Here is a 19,500-nt window from a genome sequence, read left to right as displayed (position 1 = left end):
TCCATTTTTGCTGGGGGGGGGGTCTGGAATGGATCCCCCATGAAAACAAAGGGACTACTGTATTCTGCTCTGTCTGTTCCTATTAGTCAAAAGATGAACATATGGAAGTGGGATCAGCCCCACATCTGCAGACCCTGCTCTGACCTTCACACTTGCAAGGCCAGTACCAATCCCTGACATTGGGGAGCGTGAGGCAATAACCTCAAACAGCAGTAGATGGGGAAGCAGGGACAGGGAAGAACATGTAGAGGTACAGTGCCTTTTGGGCTGCTGCTACACTGCAGAATTAATGCAGTTTGACATTGCTTTAACTGGCATGGCTCTATCCTTTGGATTCCTGGGATTTGTAATTTGTTGTGGCACCAGAGCTGTCTGAAGAAGACTATCTGACAAAACTACAAATCCCAGAATTCCATAGCATTGAGCCTGCATATCAAACTGCATTAATTCTTTAGTGCAGATGCAGCCTTGTGCACACAGCCTGTCCTGTGTGGAAATAACAGTTAACAGCTTCTTTACAGGGGGCTGGCATGTTATTTACCTCACCTGCAAAATGTCTTGGGCTGGCTGTGCTCTAGGCACTGTCTGACCAAATAGCCTATATACACAGTGCCCTATACACAATTCACAGCTTCCTTTTTTTCAGAGAATCAGTCATATATAGTGGTACTGTGTGTATTTGGGGGCAGACACATTGAAATCTATGCAAATCTGATCCTTAACCACACCGAGGCTGGAACCAGTAAGCACAAATATTGATGCAAATCTTATTTGGTACTGGTCCCCTCAAATTTTTACCTTAAAACAGAGACTGAATTAGCCCTCCAGTTGATATTGCACAGCAGTTCCTAGCCACTCCACCCTGTTAGACAACTATGTAGAATGATAGGACCTGCATTACAGCAACATTTGGAGGGCCACATAATTCTCACTGCTGCCATAAACATAACACCCCTCACATTGGATTTCAAGAGAAACTGTTCCTAAACATTTTTGCAGGGGGCAAAAAAAGAGCATTTTCTTCTTTTTAAAAAAGAAAACCTCTTAGATCTTGCATTTTTATTTTGTAAAGAAGCAAATTCAGGACAACTTTCTAGCCTGGTGATTTTCTCTTTTTCTTTATCAACAGGATATACTTTCCTATCACCGAAGGAGCCAACAGCGCCTGGCTCCTGGCCTCTATTTCGGCTACCTGAAACTCTGCAGCTCAGTGGATCAGATAAAAGTGCTTGTGCTACAAAAACTGCCCAACATCTTATGTCATGTTAAAATCAGAGACAACAGCAATGTCTCCAAGTAAGTGGAGAATACCTTTCTCTCTCTCTTTTGGAGTTAGCATGTCAGGACTGCAACCGTATACATGCTTACTTTGGGTGCGTTCCCACTATGATTTAAAGCAATTTGCTGATCGGATTATATGTACCTCATTCACACTTGAAACGGTTTCAGAACCGACTGCACTTGGTTTGAACTGCTGCAAAGCAAGGCAAATGCAGAAAAATTGCTTTTTTTGAAGATGGAGCATAAAGTGGTTCTTTTTAAAAGAATCAATTAGCAAGCGTGTTCAGAAAGTGGGAACAGACCTAAATCACATTGCACTGGAGGGAGAGACTAATGGCAGGTGGCTGGCAGGTGGTGTAACCCATCTCGCCCCTGGTTTTTGGGAAATCTGCCATTTTTCTCCTCTCCTTTCCCAGGACCCGTCCTACATTCCAACCAGGAGGCATTCCAAAACATCCTCCATTTTGAGCATGACTAGGAAGCATGAATTTATATGTGTATTTTTAGCTTTTGGGGGTGTGGGGGTATGTGGAGATGTGATGTCACCCATTTTTGCTGACAGGTCCTCCATGTGAGTTGAATGTTTGGCTATGAAAAGAAACCCCCCCTCTCTCTTTTCATCTCTCCTCTCTCTTTCTTCCCTTCCCTCCCTCCCTCCCTCCCTCCCTCCCTCACTCCCTCGCTCCCTCCCTCCCTCACTCAGTGGCTTCTCAGTGGCTCAAATCCCTTGCCATTGGGGTCCCAGTGATTTCATGTGATGCCAGCCTTAAATACGAGTGCAAGGGTTCCAGCACTAAAAGCACTCATATATAAATGTCAATTCACGCTTCTTAGTCCTGCCCCAAATGGAGGACCCCTTGTAATTCCTCCTAGACAGAAGGTGGAAATGAAGATGTGCCCTGGGAAAGGAGGACGACCTCTGGTCACCCTGACCTGGAGTCATTTCCCCAGTCTTTCCATTTAAACAATGGTTGTGAGAGTGGGAGAACACACCTAGAGGCGCGTGGAGGGAATGGAGCCCCAAACCTTTTAATTTGGCTCCCGTAACCAGGATGACTGATGTCCTCACCACCAAGGAGGACAAGGCTCCCCCTTCTCTGGATATGCCTCGCTCTCTCTCTTGTTGAGAGTAGTTGGGCGGCAGCAATAGCAGTGAAGGCAAAGGAGGAAGAGGAGGACCCTGTCACTGCTAGACCTGCTCCTACTGCTCACCAAGGACGAGGAGAGGAGCTTCTTTGCTCCTCAAAGGCACCCATGAGTGCTGCGGAGACCTCCTCCTCACCACCGATGACATAATTTGATTGACAGCAGCGCAAATCAAGTGGGAACGATAATTGTGTCAAAAAAGACACGAGTTCATGGAATAATGAAATATCATGCTTCCATAGTGGGAATTACGCATCAGCCTGAATAGATTCAGAGACCTGGTGTCAATGCAACTCACAAAGTGATTTAAATGTAAGTGGGAATGGCCCCTTGGAAGTGATTTCCACTTGCTTCGGTAGAATTTACTTCTAATCAGGCTTGCATCCTTCCGAAGTCGCTAAAATGAGTACCCAGACTGTTGGGGGCAAATTAGCTTACTTGCTAATTAGCTTACTTGCTGTTCACCGCTATGATCTTTGGAATAGCGGTATATAAATAAAACAAATTATTATTAAATTATTAATTAGAAATGCTTAGGTTTGAACTGTTTGTTTTTTTTAATCAGTTTGCAAACTACTTTACAATCAAAATTGTGCTGTGCAGTCTACAAGGATGATAGACTGGTGTTATTCCCATTTTACTCCTGGGAAACTAAAACTGAAAGACAGCAGCTGATATAGAGTCAAACAAGGGATCCATAGGATACAACCATCTCAACGTCCCAGTTTCAGGTCTAGCTTTCTCTCTATAGCAGGAATGGGGAAGGTAGAGCCCATGGTGTACATACAGCCCCTGGGGGCCTGTATTGCACCTAGATCCCTCCATTTAAAAAATGGCCTAAAACTGCTACCAAAAAATCACTGTTAGGGCCACCTTGCCTCCACTATAGCCACAATCCTCCCTGCAAAAAAAAAAAAAAAAAAAAAAAAAAAAAAAAAAAGGGGGGGGGCTGTATTTTAGATTATTTCATTTTTGGTCATACCAGAACCAACAGTGCCAACTGTTGTGGGGTTATCATGTGGGGAGGGAGGAATGAGCCTCCCTCTCTCTGAAATTGCTGAAAAGCTTGAAATGCTTGTACAATTGGCCATTTATAAAGCTACTGATAGGTTTATTAATTATAAGCATGCCCTTCCCTTCCTTCAGAAAACTCAAGATAGCAGAACCAAGGTTCCCAGCGAGGCCCAGACTTAATTATTGCTACTCTCCAGCTGCCCTGATTTGACAGGGTCAGTTCCAATTATTCCTCTGCCATCTCACATTTTCATCTGATTTTAAAATGTCTCAGTTTCTCTCTCCTCCATCCACTTTCACCCTTTGTTCTCAGTTTACTACAAGCTGAGTTCAAAGTGTAAAAATGGAGAGGAGAGGAGAGGAGAGGAGAGGGTGGAATCTTACCCCTCCCAGTAGACTCAGGCAAAAGCAAACTGCTGCAGCCTCTCCTAATTTGTGTATTCATCCTTATTAACAACTTTTGCCCTCTTGAACACACTGTCATGTTGCCTGGCAACACATATTCCAGTTTTCAACTGTGAAATGTTGGAGGGTTTGTTATAGTCATAAATGGACTTACAGAAAATACTGTTAATTCCCTCACAATGTCCTTCTCACCATGGGGTGGAAGTGACCTGAGTCCTTAAAAGCCATTCTTGTGAAGCAGAAACTCTGGCATGTTCTACTGGGCTGGTAAGAGATTGCATAAAGCTCCAAGGGCAGACTGTGTGTTACCTGAGAAGCACCTTAGCTAAGTATAAAGAGGATCAGCACCAGACAAGTGATCCATTATTGGAATTTATTGTTTTATTTATTTATATCCTGTCTTTCCCCCCTCATATTGGGATTCAAGAGAGCTTGCACAACTAAATGATGAACTGACTATAAGAATTATGTGTAGAATTAGTGCAGTGAGCTTTGGTGGATGGACTCTCCAATTTTCAAAGTACTTTTAAATCATTATGGGACAACTGTTGCAGAAGTGCAAAAATTCTCCTAGGAAGGTACACTTCCAGTGATATTTCATGTTTTTATACCTCCATGATAAAATGGCAATAACTTCATGCCTGCTTATTAATGCCATATTAATGACATTTGACCTGGTGCCTCTGCATAATTGAGCTAAACTGAAAAAAGAAGAAATTCTTTTCAAAATATTTGAAATATTTTCAAAATGTTCAGTACCATTACAGTTCCCAGGCCCCCTAAGTAGTTTCCGTATTTTCCAGCGTATAAGACAACTGGGCATATAAGACGACCCCCAACTTTTCCAGTTAAAATATAGAATTTAAGATATATTCGCCATATAAGACTACCCCTCTTCCAATGCACACCAAATTAAAAAAAAATCAGATTTGATTTCAATATGGTAATTTTAATTCAAATGCTTATGACATGCAGGTACTTAGCAGGAAAACTTGTTGTATACAAAGCCTGCTTGGATTGGTCAGTTCTCCCTGCCAGACCAGCCCTCCCTGTCTCCAAGACTGTCAGAGCAGTAGTGCAAACACGGCTCTTTTTTCCAAACCCCAGGCATCCCGGATGCCTGCAGCTTGCTCTGCCCTTCACTTACACCTTCCCAGTGAGGTGCTCCCTCACCTCGTCATCAGGACCATGTTAAGTCACTTCTTTCCACGAATCTGGACGAGTGTATTTTCTTCTACTGTACTTTTACAGCGCCGCCCTTGCTGCTTTCATGTGGTTGCCTCATATGGCGGGGATGCAGCCATGGATGTTTTTGAGCTCCTGCCACCATATGTGGTGACTGCAGATTCTCCAGTCTGGCTCGGAGGTTTCAGCACCTGCCCTATAAAACGACACCTGGTGTATAAGACAACCCCTGACTTTTGAGAAGATTTTCCTGGGTTAAAAAGTAGTCTTATATGCCAGAAAATACAGTAGTTACTGTTATGGTTGCACTTGTAATAGAGCAGCTTTTTACTTTCTTGTTGTTCAAATGTAATTTTAAAAAAATCAGAATAATACAAACCACTGGCCTGAGGTACAAGGCACACTTAAATTGTAAAGTCACAATTGTCTTTTAACTATACAAGTACTTTTAACAGTTGCACCCCAAAAAGGATTCTGGTCCTTGCCAATGGCATTACTGTCCAGGACGTCACCTGGTGCAGGAGGTGGGCCAAAAGGGGCATACCCGCTCACCTTGCAGCCAAGAGCTAGTTTACTCATGAGTAAAATGGAGCATGGTGTGTGTGTGGGGGGGTGCTCTGGGCACTCTCCCTCCCTTCCAGGCCCCATTTTACACATGAGTAAATTGGGGTGCTCTGGGCATGTTCCCTCCCTGCTGGGCTCTGGCTTACTCATGAGTAAAATGGTGGGCAGCAGAGAGGGGGTGAACTTGGACTCCCCACACTCCCCTAGTGATGCCACTGGTCCTTGCCCAGCACTGCTCCATGCAGGTGGCTGCTAGTGGGATGGCTTTTACTACACCCCTCTTTCTCCTCCTCTGCTGAGTTAATTGAGTGCAAGCTACATTTGCCCTTTGAACTCAGTTTCTAGTATGTAAAGTAAGGAGGAAACTGGGAGGAAAAGAGAGAAACTAGGACATGTTAAAACCAACTGAAAAAGTGGAATGTCAGAGGATTGAACCTGTCAGATTGGGACTTTTGGAAGGTTATGAGGCTGAGGACTGAGAGTACTAATAGCTGTGCTAGCATGTGACAAAGGGCTGGTGTCTGGGAGAGATGTTGTGCTGCCTCTGGGATGGAACTCCAATTTGCCTCCATCCATCTAGTGACCAGCTAGATCATGTTAGCGCATGGAAATCATAAGTAAGGCTGTCGCTTGTAACTGTGGCAGAGAGAGGAGCCTTCCTGCATAAGAATACAAAACAAAGCAAAACCCTTGCATCCTACACTGCCCATTTGGGAAGCCTGAGCTTCTAGACCCCAGGCCTCCAGCTAAATGGAGGACTCCCCCTGCTGTGGAGTCTGTTCATTTTCTTGCTCTCACAAGGGAACATTAAGCCTCCAGGATGCCCCCAACCATGTCTTCCTGGCTAAGGGTTTAGCATCCTCTTCCATGGAGTCATCACTGTGTCACTTTTTCAGATAACACAAGTTTTAATGATGCCACATTCAAAAAGTAATTTAATGAGTAAGAGTAAAGTTGCTTTATTGGAGTAACAATGAATGGTTTCTAGCTATTTTCAAAAGATATTTTGCATGGGCATTTTAATAGACATGTTGAGAAGAATTTTCCAAGCTTTTATTCCATTCATTCTTTAATCAATCTGAGGGGGAAGAGGTCTCAAAAAGTTAACAGAAATTAATGCCAAAGCAGTAAATGGCACAACATGTACTGTAACAGATTGGTTGATTTCATAATAGCAAAGAGCTACTTTGCAGTGAATAATGGAACAAAATGCATTTAAAAGGTAACTTTCCATATTCTGGATCAGGGGTTTGTGTGTATGCCTATAAAACTACAAATGAATGAGGATGAAAAATTCTGGGTTACTGAATGGGCCTTCACTTCTTCTGACCCCATGATGTCCCCCACCCCCACCCCGGCCTTGCCTTTAAATAAGGTCAGGCCTAGTCCGCTGCCAAAATGTACCCTTGCCTCACCTCTTCTCCATACAGTCATAGGCAAAGCTACCTTATCCTCCCACAAGTAGAAAGGGAAAATAAAGAAAGAGAAAGGAAAACATGTCTAGCAAAACCCAAACAATTTTCACTGCCTATATTCAGCACTAGAAAATTGAACCCCTCTGGAAAAATGCCACTGTAGCCCAAGGCATGTGTGTTAAAAAATTATAGAAACATGGAACAGCCCACATGTCAAAGAAAGCTGAAATATTTCAAAGGCGTGTGTTGGGGGGGGGGGGGCAGATATTAGTAAAGAAGTCTTCATCTTGATGTGTATGCTCAAAGAGAATGAAATCAGAAAGCCGGCCCTTTTTTTAACTACAAACAATTGGGCCTGTTATAAGTTTAGAGAATTTTACTATCTGAGAATGAAAACCTGAACAGAGCCCAAACATACATACAGTAAATTCTTCCTTGTGCTGTGAACCTTTGTTATATTTCTAATTTTAACCTCACTCTGTATACAGAGAGGAGTGGGACTGGATCCAAAGCCTTTCTGGCTCAGAATCTATGGAAAATATGGATCATTCTGCAGAGTGCCCAACTCGACTGTTCTTTGAGCTCCAGATGGCAATGAAAGCTCTCCTTAAACAGATCAATCTACCTCTGCGACAGGTATTATGTTTTGTGATGCTTACACCCCTGTTCATTCCAAATGGTTAGGGTGATTTGAAGGAATACTATCTGATTTTATATGGTTTTCTTCCCCCACCTCCTCCATTTGCTTCAACAGTCTAGAACAGATTCAAGATCAATTTTGTTTGCCAGGAGTGTTCTGTTTATTTAGGATGTCTGCATTTTGCTCCTTATAGAAAGGATGCAGGAAGGCTCTATTATGGACTTCATGCCTAGGTTGCCAATGCATGCTTTCATCATGCTGCTCTGAACTACACTCTGAGCCCAAGGTGAAAGCCCAGCATAAGAGTTCACGGCATGCATGGTTGTAATTCCCACTGTCAAAAGTAGTGGCCTTTCACAAGGGGCTAAGCTAATTTAGGATTGGCTTCTGAGTGAAATGTTGTTTGAGGTTATGTTTGCTGGGCACTGGTTTCCAGTGAGTCAGTCCTGTGATTTCTTCTATGTACATCCAGGTCCCTAGTCTTCCGTGTGCAAGAACATTTCACTGAGCCACACAGAATTATATATATATATATATATATATATATATATATATTCTCTCAGGGGAAGGCAATGGCAAACCTCCTCTGAAAAAATCTTGCCAAGAATACCTCATGATACATTCACCTTAGGTTTGCCATAACTCAGAAGCAACTTAAAGACACACAACAACAACAGTGATAGACAGACAGACAGAGACCAGACAGACAGACAGACAGCTTTATATACATGGTATTTTATGAGTCTGTTATGCAATCCAGTTCAGCTGTGATATCTGAGAGCAAACAGGCTTGAAGCAAACATGTCCAGTGGTCAATGTTTCACTGTTTACACAGCCTCCTGAATCAGGAACATTATCTGATGACATATATCCATTCCATTATAGAAAATATTTATGGAAATGTAGCTTATGTGTTTACAGAGACAACAGCCTATTGTAGATGATATGACATGTGTCAGTAAATCAGTCCACAGGGAAAGAGAAAAGGCATGGTTGTTTTTCTTTTAATGTTTATCTTCAAGTTTTTCACAAAACAGAGTTTTGTCAAAAGCAGACCACAGTAAGCTTTTATTACTGTTATTCATTAAATTCATCAAATTCATTGATTGTGTCTACTAACCTCCATGTTCCTCCTGACCTCCTTGCATGGATGGAGCTTGCTTACCTACTTGTGAGTACTAGCACAACATGCTGCCCAATGTGTATAGATATATAGCTCAGAAGAAAACTTCATGCATACAGCTTGAACTTGTAGGCAATGTACAGGAAAGCTGGTCATTCTGTGGAGGAGCCCTGGTGGCGCAGTGGTTAAATGCCGGTACTGCAGCCACAATGTTGTAAGATCCTAGAGGAGGACTCCAAGGTCCACCCAGCATTCCATCCTTTTGTAGATCAGCTAAATGAGTACCCAGCTTATTGGGGGCAATTGGTTTACACATTGTAAACCACTTAGAGAGTGCTAGTTCACTGATAAAAGATATAGAAATGTACTTGCTATTGCTATTGGAGATTAAAAAGTATGATCCCACTTTCCAACATTGTTCATGCTATTTACATAGGACTACAACTATACTGATCCAGAGACTAGATGCTATCCAGTTTGTGGCTTTCCAGATACTGTCTCCCATCAGCTTCACCTGTGCTGACTAGGGTTGAAAGGAACTGTACTTAGGCTACACTTCCTCTACATTCATTACAGTTTTTTGTATAAATCAAAACCACTTCTTGGCTACACTATCCACAGACCAAGTTCAAATGACAAGGGCACATGAAGACACATTCTCAATAGGTCCCTCAGAACTACAGAACTCTCTTGCTCCTTGCTGACATTTTGTCTGGAATCCTATTGGTGATATAAGCTGACATAAAATTCTATGCACTTCATAATTAGAATATGGCTGGGAAATTGCATTCTAGATATTGTTGTACTACAACTCACATCATCCCTGTCCACTGGCATGCACACTATGGTTGATATGAGTTTGAATCTAATGCTCAGAGGACCACAGTATCCCCATTAGTGCTTTAAAAGATTTATGTGGCCTTCTTTGTTTTGAAACATGCATATTCTGGGCAGCACTCTCTTGTACATAAAAGTCAGGATTTCTCTTCAGGAATCTTCTTCTGAGATGTACACCTATGTGTTTGTGCTTGTCTGAAATGAGCCAAGTTTTCTTTCTTTTTCCTAAGTGGTTGTTATACTGAAAAAATGTATCTCATTTGGAAAAGGCAACAAGGTTAGACATAGCCAAAACTGATCCCACACCTTAATTTTGGATCAAAGTGGATTTTGCTCAAATATACACTGTGGACCATTTGATTTAATTTTTTTTCCCATTATGACTTATTAAATCTCTTTCATTGCCCCATTTGGTGACAGGCTAAGGGTGGCTGGGGGAGGAAAGTAGGCAGCCAAAAAGACGGGCTGGGGAGGCTGCACAGCTTTGCTAACCAGCTCCTAAATTGAATGTTAAAGGTTTTTAATTGAATTCATTTTCTTGTTTTCACATAATTATACAATCATAATCTTGAAAAGCTCATGGAGTGTGATCGTTTTCTGGCTAATAAGAAACATAAATGTTATTTTCTGGGGGGTGGGAAGGGTGTGTTTGTGTGTGTGTGTGTGTGTGTTTTACTAGGTGTGTGTGTTCTAATGGAACATTACAGCTTTAAATCTTTATTTTATGAAGTAAAATTAACACAGAGAGAGAGAGACAGGCACGCACACACATATATATTTATGTTTTATAATAAATGCCAGTCTTAGTGTTATGCAACTTTGCTCTAAATGCTTTACACCAATGTGTGTGTGGGGGGGTGTTGATATAAATACAGCGTTGTAACTTTTGCCTCCCCTTCTCTTTCCCCCCACCCCCATTTCTTCTCTGTGCGTGTCCCTCTGCAGGCTAAGCTCTTCCGTCTGTACACACAGGAGGTGTTGGAACTGGGTCACAATGTGTCCTTTCTTCTCTTGCTCCCTCCCTCAGACGACGTCTGCACTGCCCCAGGACAGAATAACCCTTACACCCCGCACTCAGGATTCCTTAACCTCCCTCTTCAGATGTTTGAACTCGGTATACTACCTTGTTTCACCTAGAAATATTAGCCCAGTTGCCTTATAATAAAAATCACAAAGTTGTATCTGTTCCCTTCCAGCCCTTGCCTCCCCCCATCCCAGAGGAGAGTCAATAAATCACGTGATGATTTCTTGGCAACAACTTTTTTTTCAATTTCTTACTCTCTGTCTGACTACAGACAAGGAATAGAAGAGGTATAGCTACCAGATTACATGCTCTAGGTCATAACTATTGGAATGCAAAAGCCAGAAGTTATCTCAAGCAACAAGCAACCTTTTACCATAAGCAGATAGAATAAGCCCTACTGAAAGGGACATGCTAGGCATTGTTCAGTGGAAGCAAAATGATCCACACTGTCTTAACAGTGCTTTTGTCTTTAAATTACTGTAGGAAAAGACCCTCTTCACAACTGGATCTCACTTTTTCTCAGTGACCACACAGGACAGAATTTGATGTACCCAATTACCCTAACATTCAGAATTAAGCACACAATGCTTATACCAACCACAACCAGATTTGAAGTCAGCATTTCTAACATCAACACCCTTTTAATCAAATATTGAAAATTCACCAAATTCCAGTTTTGAACAATAAATCCTGCATTTTTTTTCAAAAGTGTGCAACAAGTGGTCAACTGGCATGTTAGGCCTGCCCTGTCACACAACATGCTGTGCTGGGTGGATCATTGATTTATTTTAGTATAGGTTTGCTTAGTTCACTTCTTCTCCCTCACATATCCAAAAACTACTTGAGGAACTAAAAAGAGAGATTACAGAGTAGACTGTAGCTAGAATACTGTTGGTGACATAGACACACTTTATGTGTGCATGTATGCTTTTATAATCCTTGTGCAAGGAGCTATCCTTTAGTTCCATGTGCACTGCCCCCCACTGCTCTGCAAGCCTGCTGCACTGAATGACTGGGACCAGGAACAGGATACCTGGGAGGGGGAAGAAAAGATCCTCGTCACTCTGCATCCATGAGTGAATAGCAGTTCTCCCCCACCAGGGCACTCACTGGATATTCAAGAGATGCTATTCTTGAACATCCAGTAACTACCCTGGTGGGGAAGAACTGCTAATCACTCATGGATGCAGAAAAGCAACTAGCTGGTTCCTGAGCACCCACACGCACCCACACTCTTCCCCCACCCACTAAATGGCCAAAGGAGCACAAGGCTGACTTTTCGAAAAGGCTGGTGTGCCTGGAAACCCTGTGGCCAGGCAGAACTGAATGGACAGAGCACTGCGCTCCACCCCACAAGATGTAAGAACACAACTTGAACTTTTTTTTTTTTGCAAGAACAGTAAAGCAAAGGAAGATCAGCACTAGCACTGCCTACAGTAGAACTATAGTGATTGCAATGCAGATTGCATGACTCAGTGATAGACCATGTAAGATACATACATATATACATACATACATACATACATAGGTTATGTATATAATCAAGCTCAGACCCTCTGTCACTGAAATCCAGATGTTAAGATCCAACCACCCATTCTGTTCCTCCTCCCTTGATATCCAGTGCATTTTTCATTTGTAAAATATAAATTCTCTGCAAAATGACATCAGGGTAGAGTGTAGACATTAAACATAAATGCAGGCAAATGCATAAGTACACATTCACAATACATAAAAATCAGGTCCTTCCAATGCTAAAGTAACTCAGCCCTGCTCATCAGTGATGTTTTTTCATTAGCCTTTTATTCCCTCACCACCCCCCATGTCATTCAGTTCTCTCTGCCCTTCAAACCTTGCCTACCAGTACTCTTGCTGGATTTTTGCTGGTAAAGCAAGGCTGTTATTCTCATCTGTACCCCAGATAATTATGAGCTTTTATCCTCACTTGACTGTCACCCTCACAGTACCAAAAATCAACATCTGATGGCAGTCTTCCCCACAGGATTGTTATCATTGTAGAACATTTATCATCCTTGTAAAGATCAAAACTTAAACTGGGGAGCATGCAAAGCAGGCAACCATGGGACTTCTTTTAACTAAGTCCTCCTACAAATCCCCCAAGAGCTTGGAGAATACTGGAGTTTATCAAACGGGAGGAATTTCTCTTAAATTTGAATGAAAAGAAAGTGGGTCCAGAACGCATTCACTTAAAGTCGCTAGTTACGTGCAATTACGCGAATACACATTGCATTTGAACTGGCTCCCCATTGCCCAAAAATAGCATGTCATTGCCCGAATTTGAATGTGGCAGTCTATCACGCAATAACGTGAAACCACATGATTGCATTCAGACTGACTTCCCATTGCCCGAATTTGCGTGTGGTGGTCTATCATGCAATAACATTAAACCCCATGATTGCATTCAGATTGCCATCGGCTTATACTTCCAATTCCCCTTGTCTGATAAACTCCACTGTTTCTGTTACTGTTATGAAATACAACTGAGGAATTCTGTGGGTTGTAGTCCCTAACAGTAACTTCTCCAAGCTCTGAACATCATGACCAGAGATGGAGCATCATACTTAGATTAGTGCAAGCTTTGAAGACAGCAGAACAGTGTTGTTGTCCACAATGAGGATTAAGCAGACTTTGCTCATTTGTCTCACTGCTGTAAATTTATGTTGCGGGACTGTGGGGAGAATTCCAATAAAAGCTCAATTTTACTTCCCCAACAAAAAGTAACTGATCGCATGCCCCAGAGCAGGGGCCATTTTCTGTCTGATTTATTACACGTTTCTCCCCAGTGCCCATAAAATGGCTGTGATTCACCTCCCAAATATTGGAAGCTTCCACTCCCCATTAGTTGGTGGCTACCGGATCTATAATTGTGAAACCACAAAGGGGCTACACTGAAGTAACATTTGTTATAGTAACATTAAGAGCCTGGCTCCCAACCACAGAAGCTAGACGCTTCAGTTCTGAAACTGAAACAGCAGCTGTAATTTTACTAATAGTGCCACAGGCATGGGGTAAGCTGTTAGACCACATGCCAGTCAAAAGACTAATACAGCAGCTAGCCCTGTTGAAAGAGAAGGAGCTAGCCAGGGCTTCCTCCTCCATTTTCAGACTTTTGTGGGCTCAGCCCAGCCTGCTAGTAATCTTATTGACAAAAATGCATATACAGTTTTGATTCCAATTTAAAATAAACACATTATCAGAATCAGATATAGAGATTTTTGTCTCCAGGCTGCAGACAGATGATAGGATTTTAGAGAATTTAAAAAGTAATGTTGCTTCCCATGGTGTGGCATGTGCCTTTAAATCACCTGTTGACTTACAGTGACCCTCATGAATTTCATAGGGTTTTCTTAGATGTACCACATCTATAAATATGACATCTCAGTTTCACCATCATTTATGGTCAACTAGGTCTGCCAGAGTTTTTTTTTTAAAAAAATATCCCCTCCCCATCCAGCAAGTAAGGCATAGTGGTCTGAATATTGGACTGCACTCTGGAGATCAGGGTTTGATTCCTAGCATAACCATGAAACCCACCAGAAGACCTTGGGCAAATGACATGCTCTCAGCCTCAGGGAAAGGAAATGGCAAACGTCCTCTGTACAAATCTTGCCAAGAAAACCCCATGAATCAGAACCAACTTGAAGGCACACAACAATAACACAACAAAGACTTATTAAAGCCAACCCATAACTGAGCTTGGCTAGGCACACAACAAAAGCCCTGGCAGGATTTTAAAAGAATATATCCCCTCCCCATCCAGGAAACCTTACAGGAAAGTTAAGGAAAGTTTACCGAAGTTGAGGAAGATTACTGAACATGTTTATATCAATCAGACCTTTCATGAATTGCCATGTTGGGTTAGAGGATAGTTCACCAATCACCAACATTATGAAAAAAAATGTCAAGAAACAGTGTGACTGTCTAGTCCATGTGCAAAACAACATGGATCTGGTAGGATCCCATTTGTAAAAGCAGCCCTGATAAAAAGAGAATCTGGCAACCCTTCTGTTGCTTCTCTTGTTCTGCTTCCCAACCCCTGCCTTTTTTCCAGATCCATGAAAGGGAAAGTAATACCTTGATTGTTAAGAATTTAAAATCTATGTTCAGAAAGATATATAAATTGGTTATAGTCCTTTGGGAACTGCCTATGTGTGCAAAAGAAGCTTTTAATAATTGTGCTAACCTGCTCATATTTCTTGCTCACTGATGGATATGTTTTTAAAATGTTAACCATTCTATTGATTGATTGACTCTAGGGGGAGTGGGTTCAAAACTAATAATAGTATTTAATTCTGTTTTAATTTTTGTAAGTTGTCATGAATCTCCGAACCCCGAAAAGGTGGGGAATAATGATGATAATGATAATAGGTAAAGTGGAGGGTTTTTATTTTTTTAAAAATGGGCCGGCATATGTACATTTGAAACTTTGTGCATTTTCTAATGGCATGGAATTTTTTATCAAGCAGAATGCAAAGGGAATATTATCTGATAGCATGGTGTAATAGTTTGAGCATTGGACTATGACTCTGGAGACCAAGGTTCAAATCCCCCCTCAGCCATGGAAAACCACTAGATGACCTTGGGCAAGTTAAACTCTCTCAGCTGCAGAGGATAGCAATGGCAATGCCCTTCTGTTGAACCTTACCAAGAAAACCCTGTGACAGGGCTGCCTTAGGGTTGCCATAAATTGGAAATGACTTCAATGCACATAACAACAACAACAGGTTTTGGGAGTAAGACTGGATATTCTTTTAAATGTGACCATTAACTTCAATAATATTAGGTGTGGCAAAAAGAAAGTGGAGGGAGCCATCATTAGGACCTGGTGGCCATCATTTTTGTGGCAGAAGGGGGGAGTAGTATAACCCTGCACAAGATATGTCCTTCTCTCCCTTAAGGAATGCTTCCAGTAGTAAGAGTGCATTCACCATGCTCCAACTAAGGATAGGTGGGAATTTCATTTCTTTTTATTCCGATCAGCACTTACCAGCATTCACAGCACTGAAATGCTGGAGAAAGTGAAACTGACAGCATTGCCTATCCCTTTCAAAAGGGTGAGAATTTTGTTTCAATTCACTGTTGACTAGATTTTTCTGAAATTCACAAAATTTGAATGTGAGAGAAAGTGAAACTGACAAATCTACCCATCCCTAACTACCATGCATCTGTTTTAAAAGAATATGGGTGGAAGGGATGCGGGAAGTAACCATCCACAAGTGCAACACAATACAGTGGGCCCAAGGTATCTGCTGGAGCTTGGTTCCAGGACTCTTTGTGAATACCAAAATCCATGGATGCTCAAGTCCCATTATATACAATGGCATAGTAAAATGATGTCCCTTGTATAAAACGGCAAAATCAAGGAATGCTTTCTGGATTTATTCTTTTTTTTAAAAAAAAAAAAAATCAAGCCATGGATGGCTGAATCCCTGGATGCAGAATTTGTAGATATGGAGGGCTGACTGTGCCACCAAACAGCATGTCAAACATTGAGAGAGCAAAACTTTGACCAATATCTGTGTGAAATGCAAAATGTTTGGTGATTAGATTGGTATCTTATGAATGTCCAAAAAGACTTTAGGACAGTGGCAGCTGATGACAGTGAATGTGCTCTGGGATCTTTTCACTAAGGTTCTGAATCTTATTTTTGACATAGGTCCAGCACCTTGGAGAACTCCTTTAATATTTAAGCTAACACCTTGCACAAATTCACTGCCGACTGCCATGAGAACCACCAGCCACCATTGCTTGAGGGGCATGAAAGGAAGGGATCATATCTTGCAGTTCCTAAAAATCTCAACTTTAAGAAAATATTAGGTATCGGGTGCTAGAAAAGACTTCTAACTCAGTGGCTAGAATGGTGCTGCCAGGTGGAGTAGAAGCTTTCAAGTTAGATGGACAAATGACAACATGGGATGAGGTCATTATCTGTATTCCTGTTCTCAACTCACAAATGAGAATACCTTTCCCTTCTCAGAATGGCAATGACCACAATGCACATAAACATATTATGTGATCAAAAAATAACATGTTTGTCAGCTCTGTGGTGGCTCCAAATATGCTAATCTTTGCTCATGTGCTCGGCTGTGTTTGTTTTGCATTCTAGCAAAGGGGAAGTATTCTCATTTGTAGCCTCAACCCATCAGCTTCCCAAGATAACACTGAGCAATATCTTAGGACCTTATCAAATGGAGGTACTTACCGTGGGTAAAATGCTTGCAAAATATTCCTGAACTGTTTCAGAAGCATAGTGTGATTGTCCATCGCTCTTCTCAAACATCATTGAGGCATCCCACTTCTCTCCCATGAATGAAGTGTTTGTGAAGAAGCCATTTTTTTAATAATGGGATCTTCTGTTATTCCGCTTTGACAACTGAAGAAAAGCAGGATGCCTCAATGATGTTTGAGAAGCATGACCGACGACCACACATTCATGCTTCTGAAACAGTTCAGGAACGTTTTACCCATGGTAAGGCTCCATATGATAAGGTCCTTAGTTTGTGTTGATAAGGGTTCTTGTACCCAAGTGTGGATTAGGAAATTATCACACTACACACTCTTAAAGCATTGCTATTCCACTTTAACTGTTCTGACTGTGTCCTGTTACATTTTCGGGTTTGTAGTTCCATGAGGCCTAAGAGTTCTCTTGCTGAATATTCTAAATGCCTCTTCCTAAACTACAAGCCCTAGAATGCAACAGGAGGCAGCCAGAGCAGTTAAAGTGGAATAGCAACATTTTAAGAGTGTAGTGTGATAGGCAGCACATAACACCTACAAAGTTAAACCAAGGGTGAACAACTACTCCAGATTATATTGGATGCAACTCCTACTGGTTGTGCTGGCTGGGGCTGATGGGAGTCCAACAACATCTGGGGGGCCACAGGTTTCCTAGTTATATTGTCTTTAACCAAGAATAATGTGTCTTCAGAGGGATGAATTCGGTTCACACTGAACCTGAGAGGGATGTAGCAACAATACAACTGAACCAATGGCCACATATATATGGGTACAGCCTAGAAGTGGCCACGTAGCCACTTCTCTTGCACACATCAGATGTGCAGCTGACAGGTGTACTATCCAAGACATTTGCTCATCAATAAGCATCTGTTGCACCTGTCATGCACTTGTGGGTCCGTTCTTGCTTCCACTGAGTAGGTTGGTACCCCTTGCTGGCACCTAGATGAGTTACTACCACTGGCTAACCCCCTCCTTTATCCTTTTTCCAGTGCATGAAACTTTATTCTATACTGGCAGATATACTAATATGAAGAGGAGGAAACTGCAATAGAGTGTGTAACTGGTATTAGATCTGTGACATTTCTATGCAGAACCCAAATGCATACAAAATGAACTATTCACAATAGTGAGAATTGTAAGAATAATATGTGCTATTCTTATTAAACACCTATAGTAGTGTGTTAGATTCAGCTGCAATAACCCTGTTGGACATAAAGGCACCACATGTTGTATTAAAAGTAAGACTGAGAGAATTGGTGGTAGTGGGGAATTAGGGCATACTCTGGTTTGTGGAATAAATGCAAGCAATGGTGATTTATCTGTATTGGGAAGGTAGGTATTTTGAGAGACCCCCATCTAACACACTTGCTTCTGTGCTTTGTTGTCTCCGCAGTTCATTTTTGCAGTTACAAGGAGAAATTTATTAGTCTGTATTGCCGCCTTTCTGCTGTCATAGAGCTAGATTTTCTGAGCACCCAGCAGTCCCTAAGGGAAGCAATTTCAGACAGTGAAGTCGCTGCAGCTAAACAAAGACACCAGCAAGTCCTAGATTACATACAGGTAACCGTCTGTTTTCTGACTAGTCAAAGGTGATTTCTAGCAAGAGCTGTAATTTGGAACCTAAATGGAGAATTGTTGGGCAAGGCACAGCATAAAGACGTTTAGTGTCAAAGTACAATTTGGGTTTTATGAAGTAGCCACTCCGCAGCTCTTCCCTCCCCCCTTCCCTGGGTTGCTTGCTTTCTGAGAGAATTTCATGGATAAAATCATATGACAGTTACACTGGAATTTTATAGAGAAGTGTGTCACTTGGGTTATAAAACCCATTCCCTTCTAATATGAGCAAAAGCTGAGTGCTGCAATGGAGTCTGTATCACAGCCTTTCTTCTTTGATGTGAAGCCTCCCCCTTGCACCCAGCTGTCAGTCTGAAGTGAAAAACACCCCCCCAGACACACACACACACACACACACACACACACACACACACACACACAAAAACAAAACCTCTCTATTTCTTTTGACAGAGGTGGTCATACCATGAGGTAATCTGAAGCAGCACTGTTAGGTAGCAGAATCTGGGAACCATGAAACACAACAGAGTGAGGGACAAATGTCCATCGTGAGGTACAAACCACCAGTAATTTCTCCTGTGTATGACCCATTAAATCTGTAGGACTGGTGCTCTTGCTCAGATCTGTTCAATGGGGCTTACACAGGAGATTGTCTCAGTGAGTTATGCCCTCATGCTCATTAGATTAATGGAAATTCTCTTTAAACTGCAGTGTCTACGCAGAAGTATGCTCCTTAGCTTGCAGTCTTAGATTTTCAATCTCAGACATGAATAGTCTTTGGCTGGCCCTGTCTTGTCAAGGTTGCATGATGCAGATCTTACCCATACGGACTACAAGCAGAAACTTTGCTGAATGATCCACACTCCAGTAGCTATTTCCAAAAGCTGAAATAAAGGCGCGTTACAGACCGCCCAGAAGGGGCAGTCTCGTGCCGCTGCCGGTTGCAACGTCCGGGAACCGCAGCAGCCAAATGGCGCAGTTCCCAGACGCTGCAAAGAAGGAGTGCGAAAATCGCACTCCTTCCTGCGCCCCGGAAGAG

The 19,500-nt window shown here is 42.0% G+C and overlaps 1 protein-coding gene across 1 annotated transcript in view; it reads left to right on the top strand.

Annotated features, from left to right (window-relative positions):
* Positions 1 to 19,500, top strand: part of ANKFN1 (ankyrin repeat and fibronectin type III domain containing 1) — a 155,212-nt gene that overhangs the window by 117,248 nt on the left and 18,464 nt on the right. Inside the window, exons 13-16 of the mRNA XM_089508231.1 lie at positions 1,130 to 1,296; positions 7,499 to 7,646; positions 10,556 to 10,724; positions 18,283 to 18,449. Coding sequence (XP_089364357.1) covers positions 1,130 to 1,296; positions 7,499 to 7,646; positions 10,556 to 10,724; positions 18,283 to 18,449 — 651 coding nt within the window. The remainder of the gene's footprint in view (positions 1 to 1,129; positions 1,297 to 7,498; positions 7,647 to 10,555; positions 10,725 to 18,282; positions 18,450 to 19,500) is intronic.

Source organism: Sceloporus occidentalis, unplaced genomic scaffold (assembly GCF_023333645.1).
Source record: "Sceloporus occidentalis isolate IW3139 unplaced genomic scaffold, rSceOcc1.0.p SCAF_1, whole genome shotgun sequence".
Taxonomy (NCBI): domain Eukaryota; kingdom Metazoa; phylum Chordata; class Lepidosauria; order Squamata; family Phrynosomatidae; genus Sceloporus; species Sceloporus occidentalis.
This window is presented reverse-complemented; position numbering and strand designations above follow the sequence as displayed.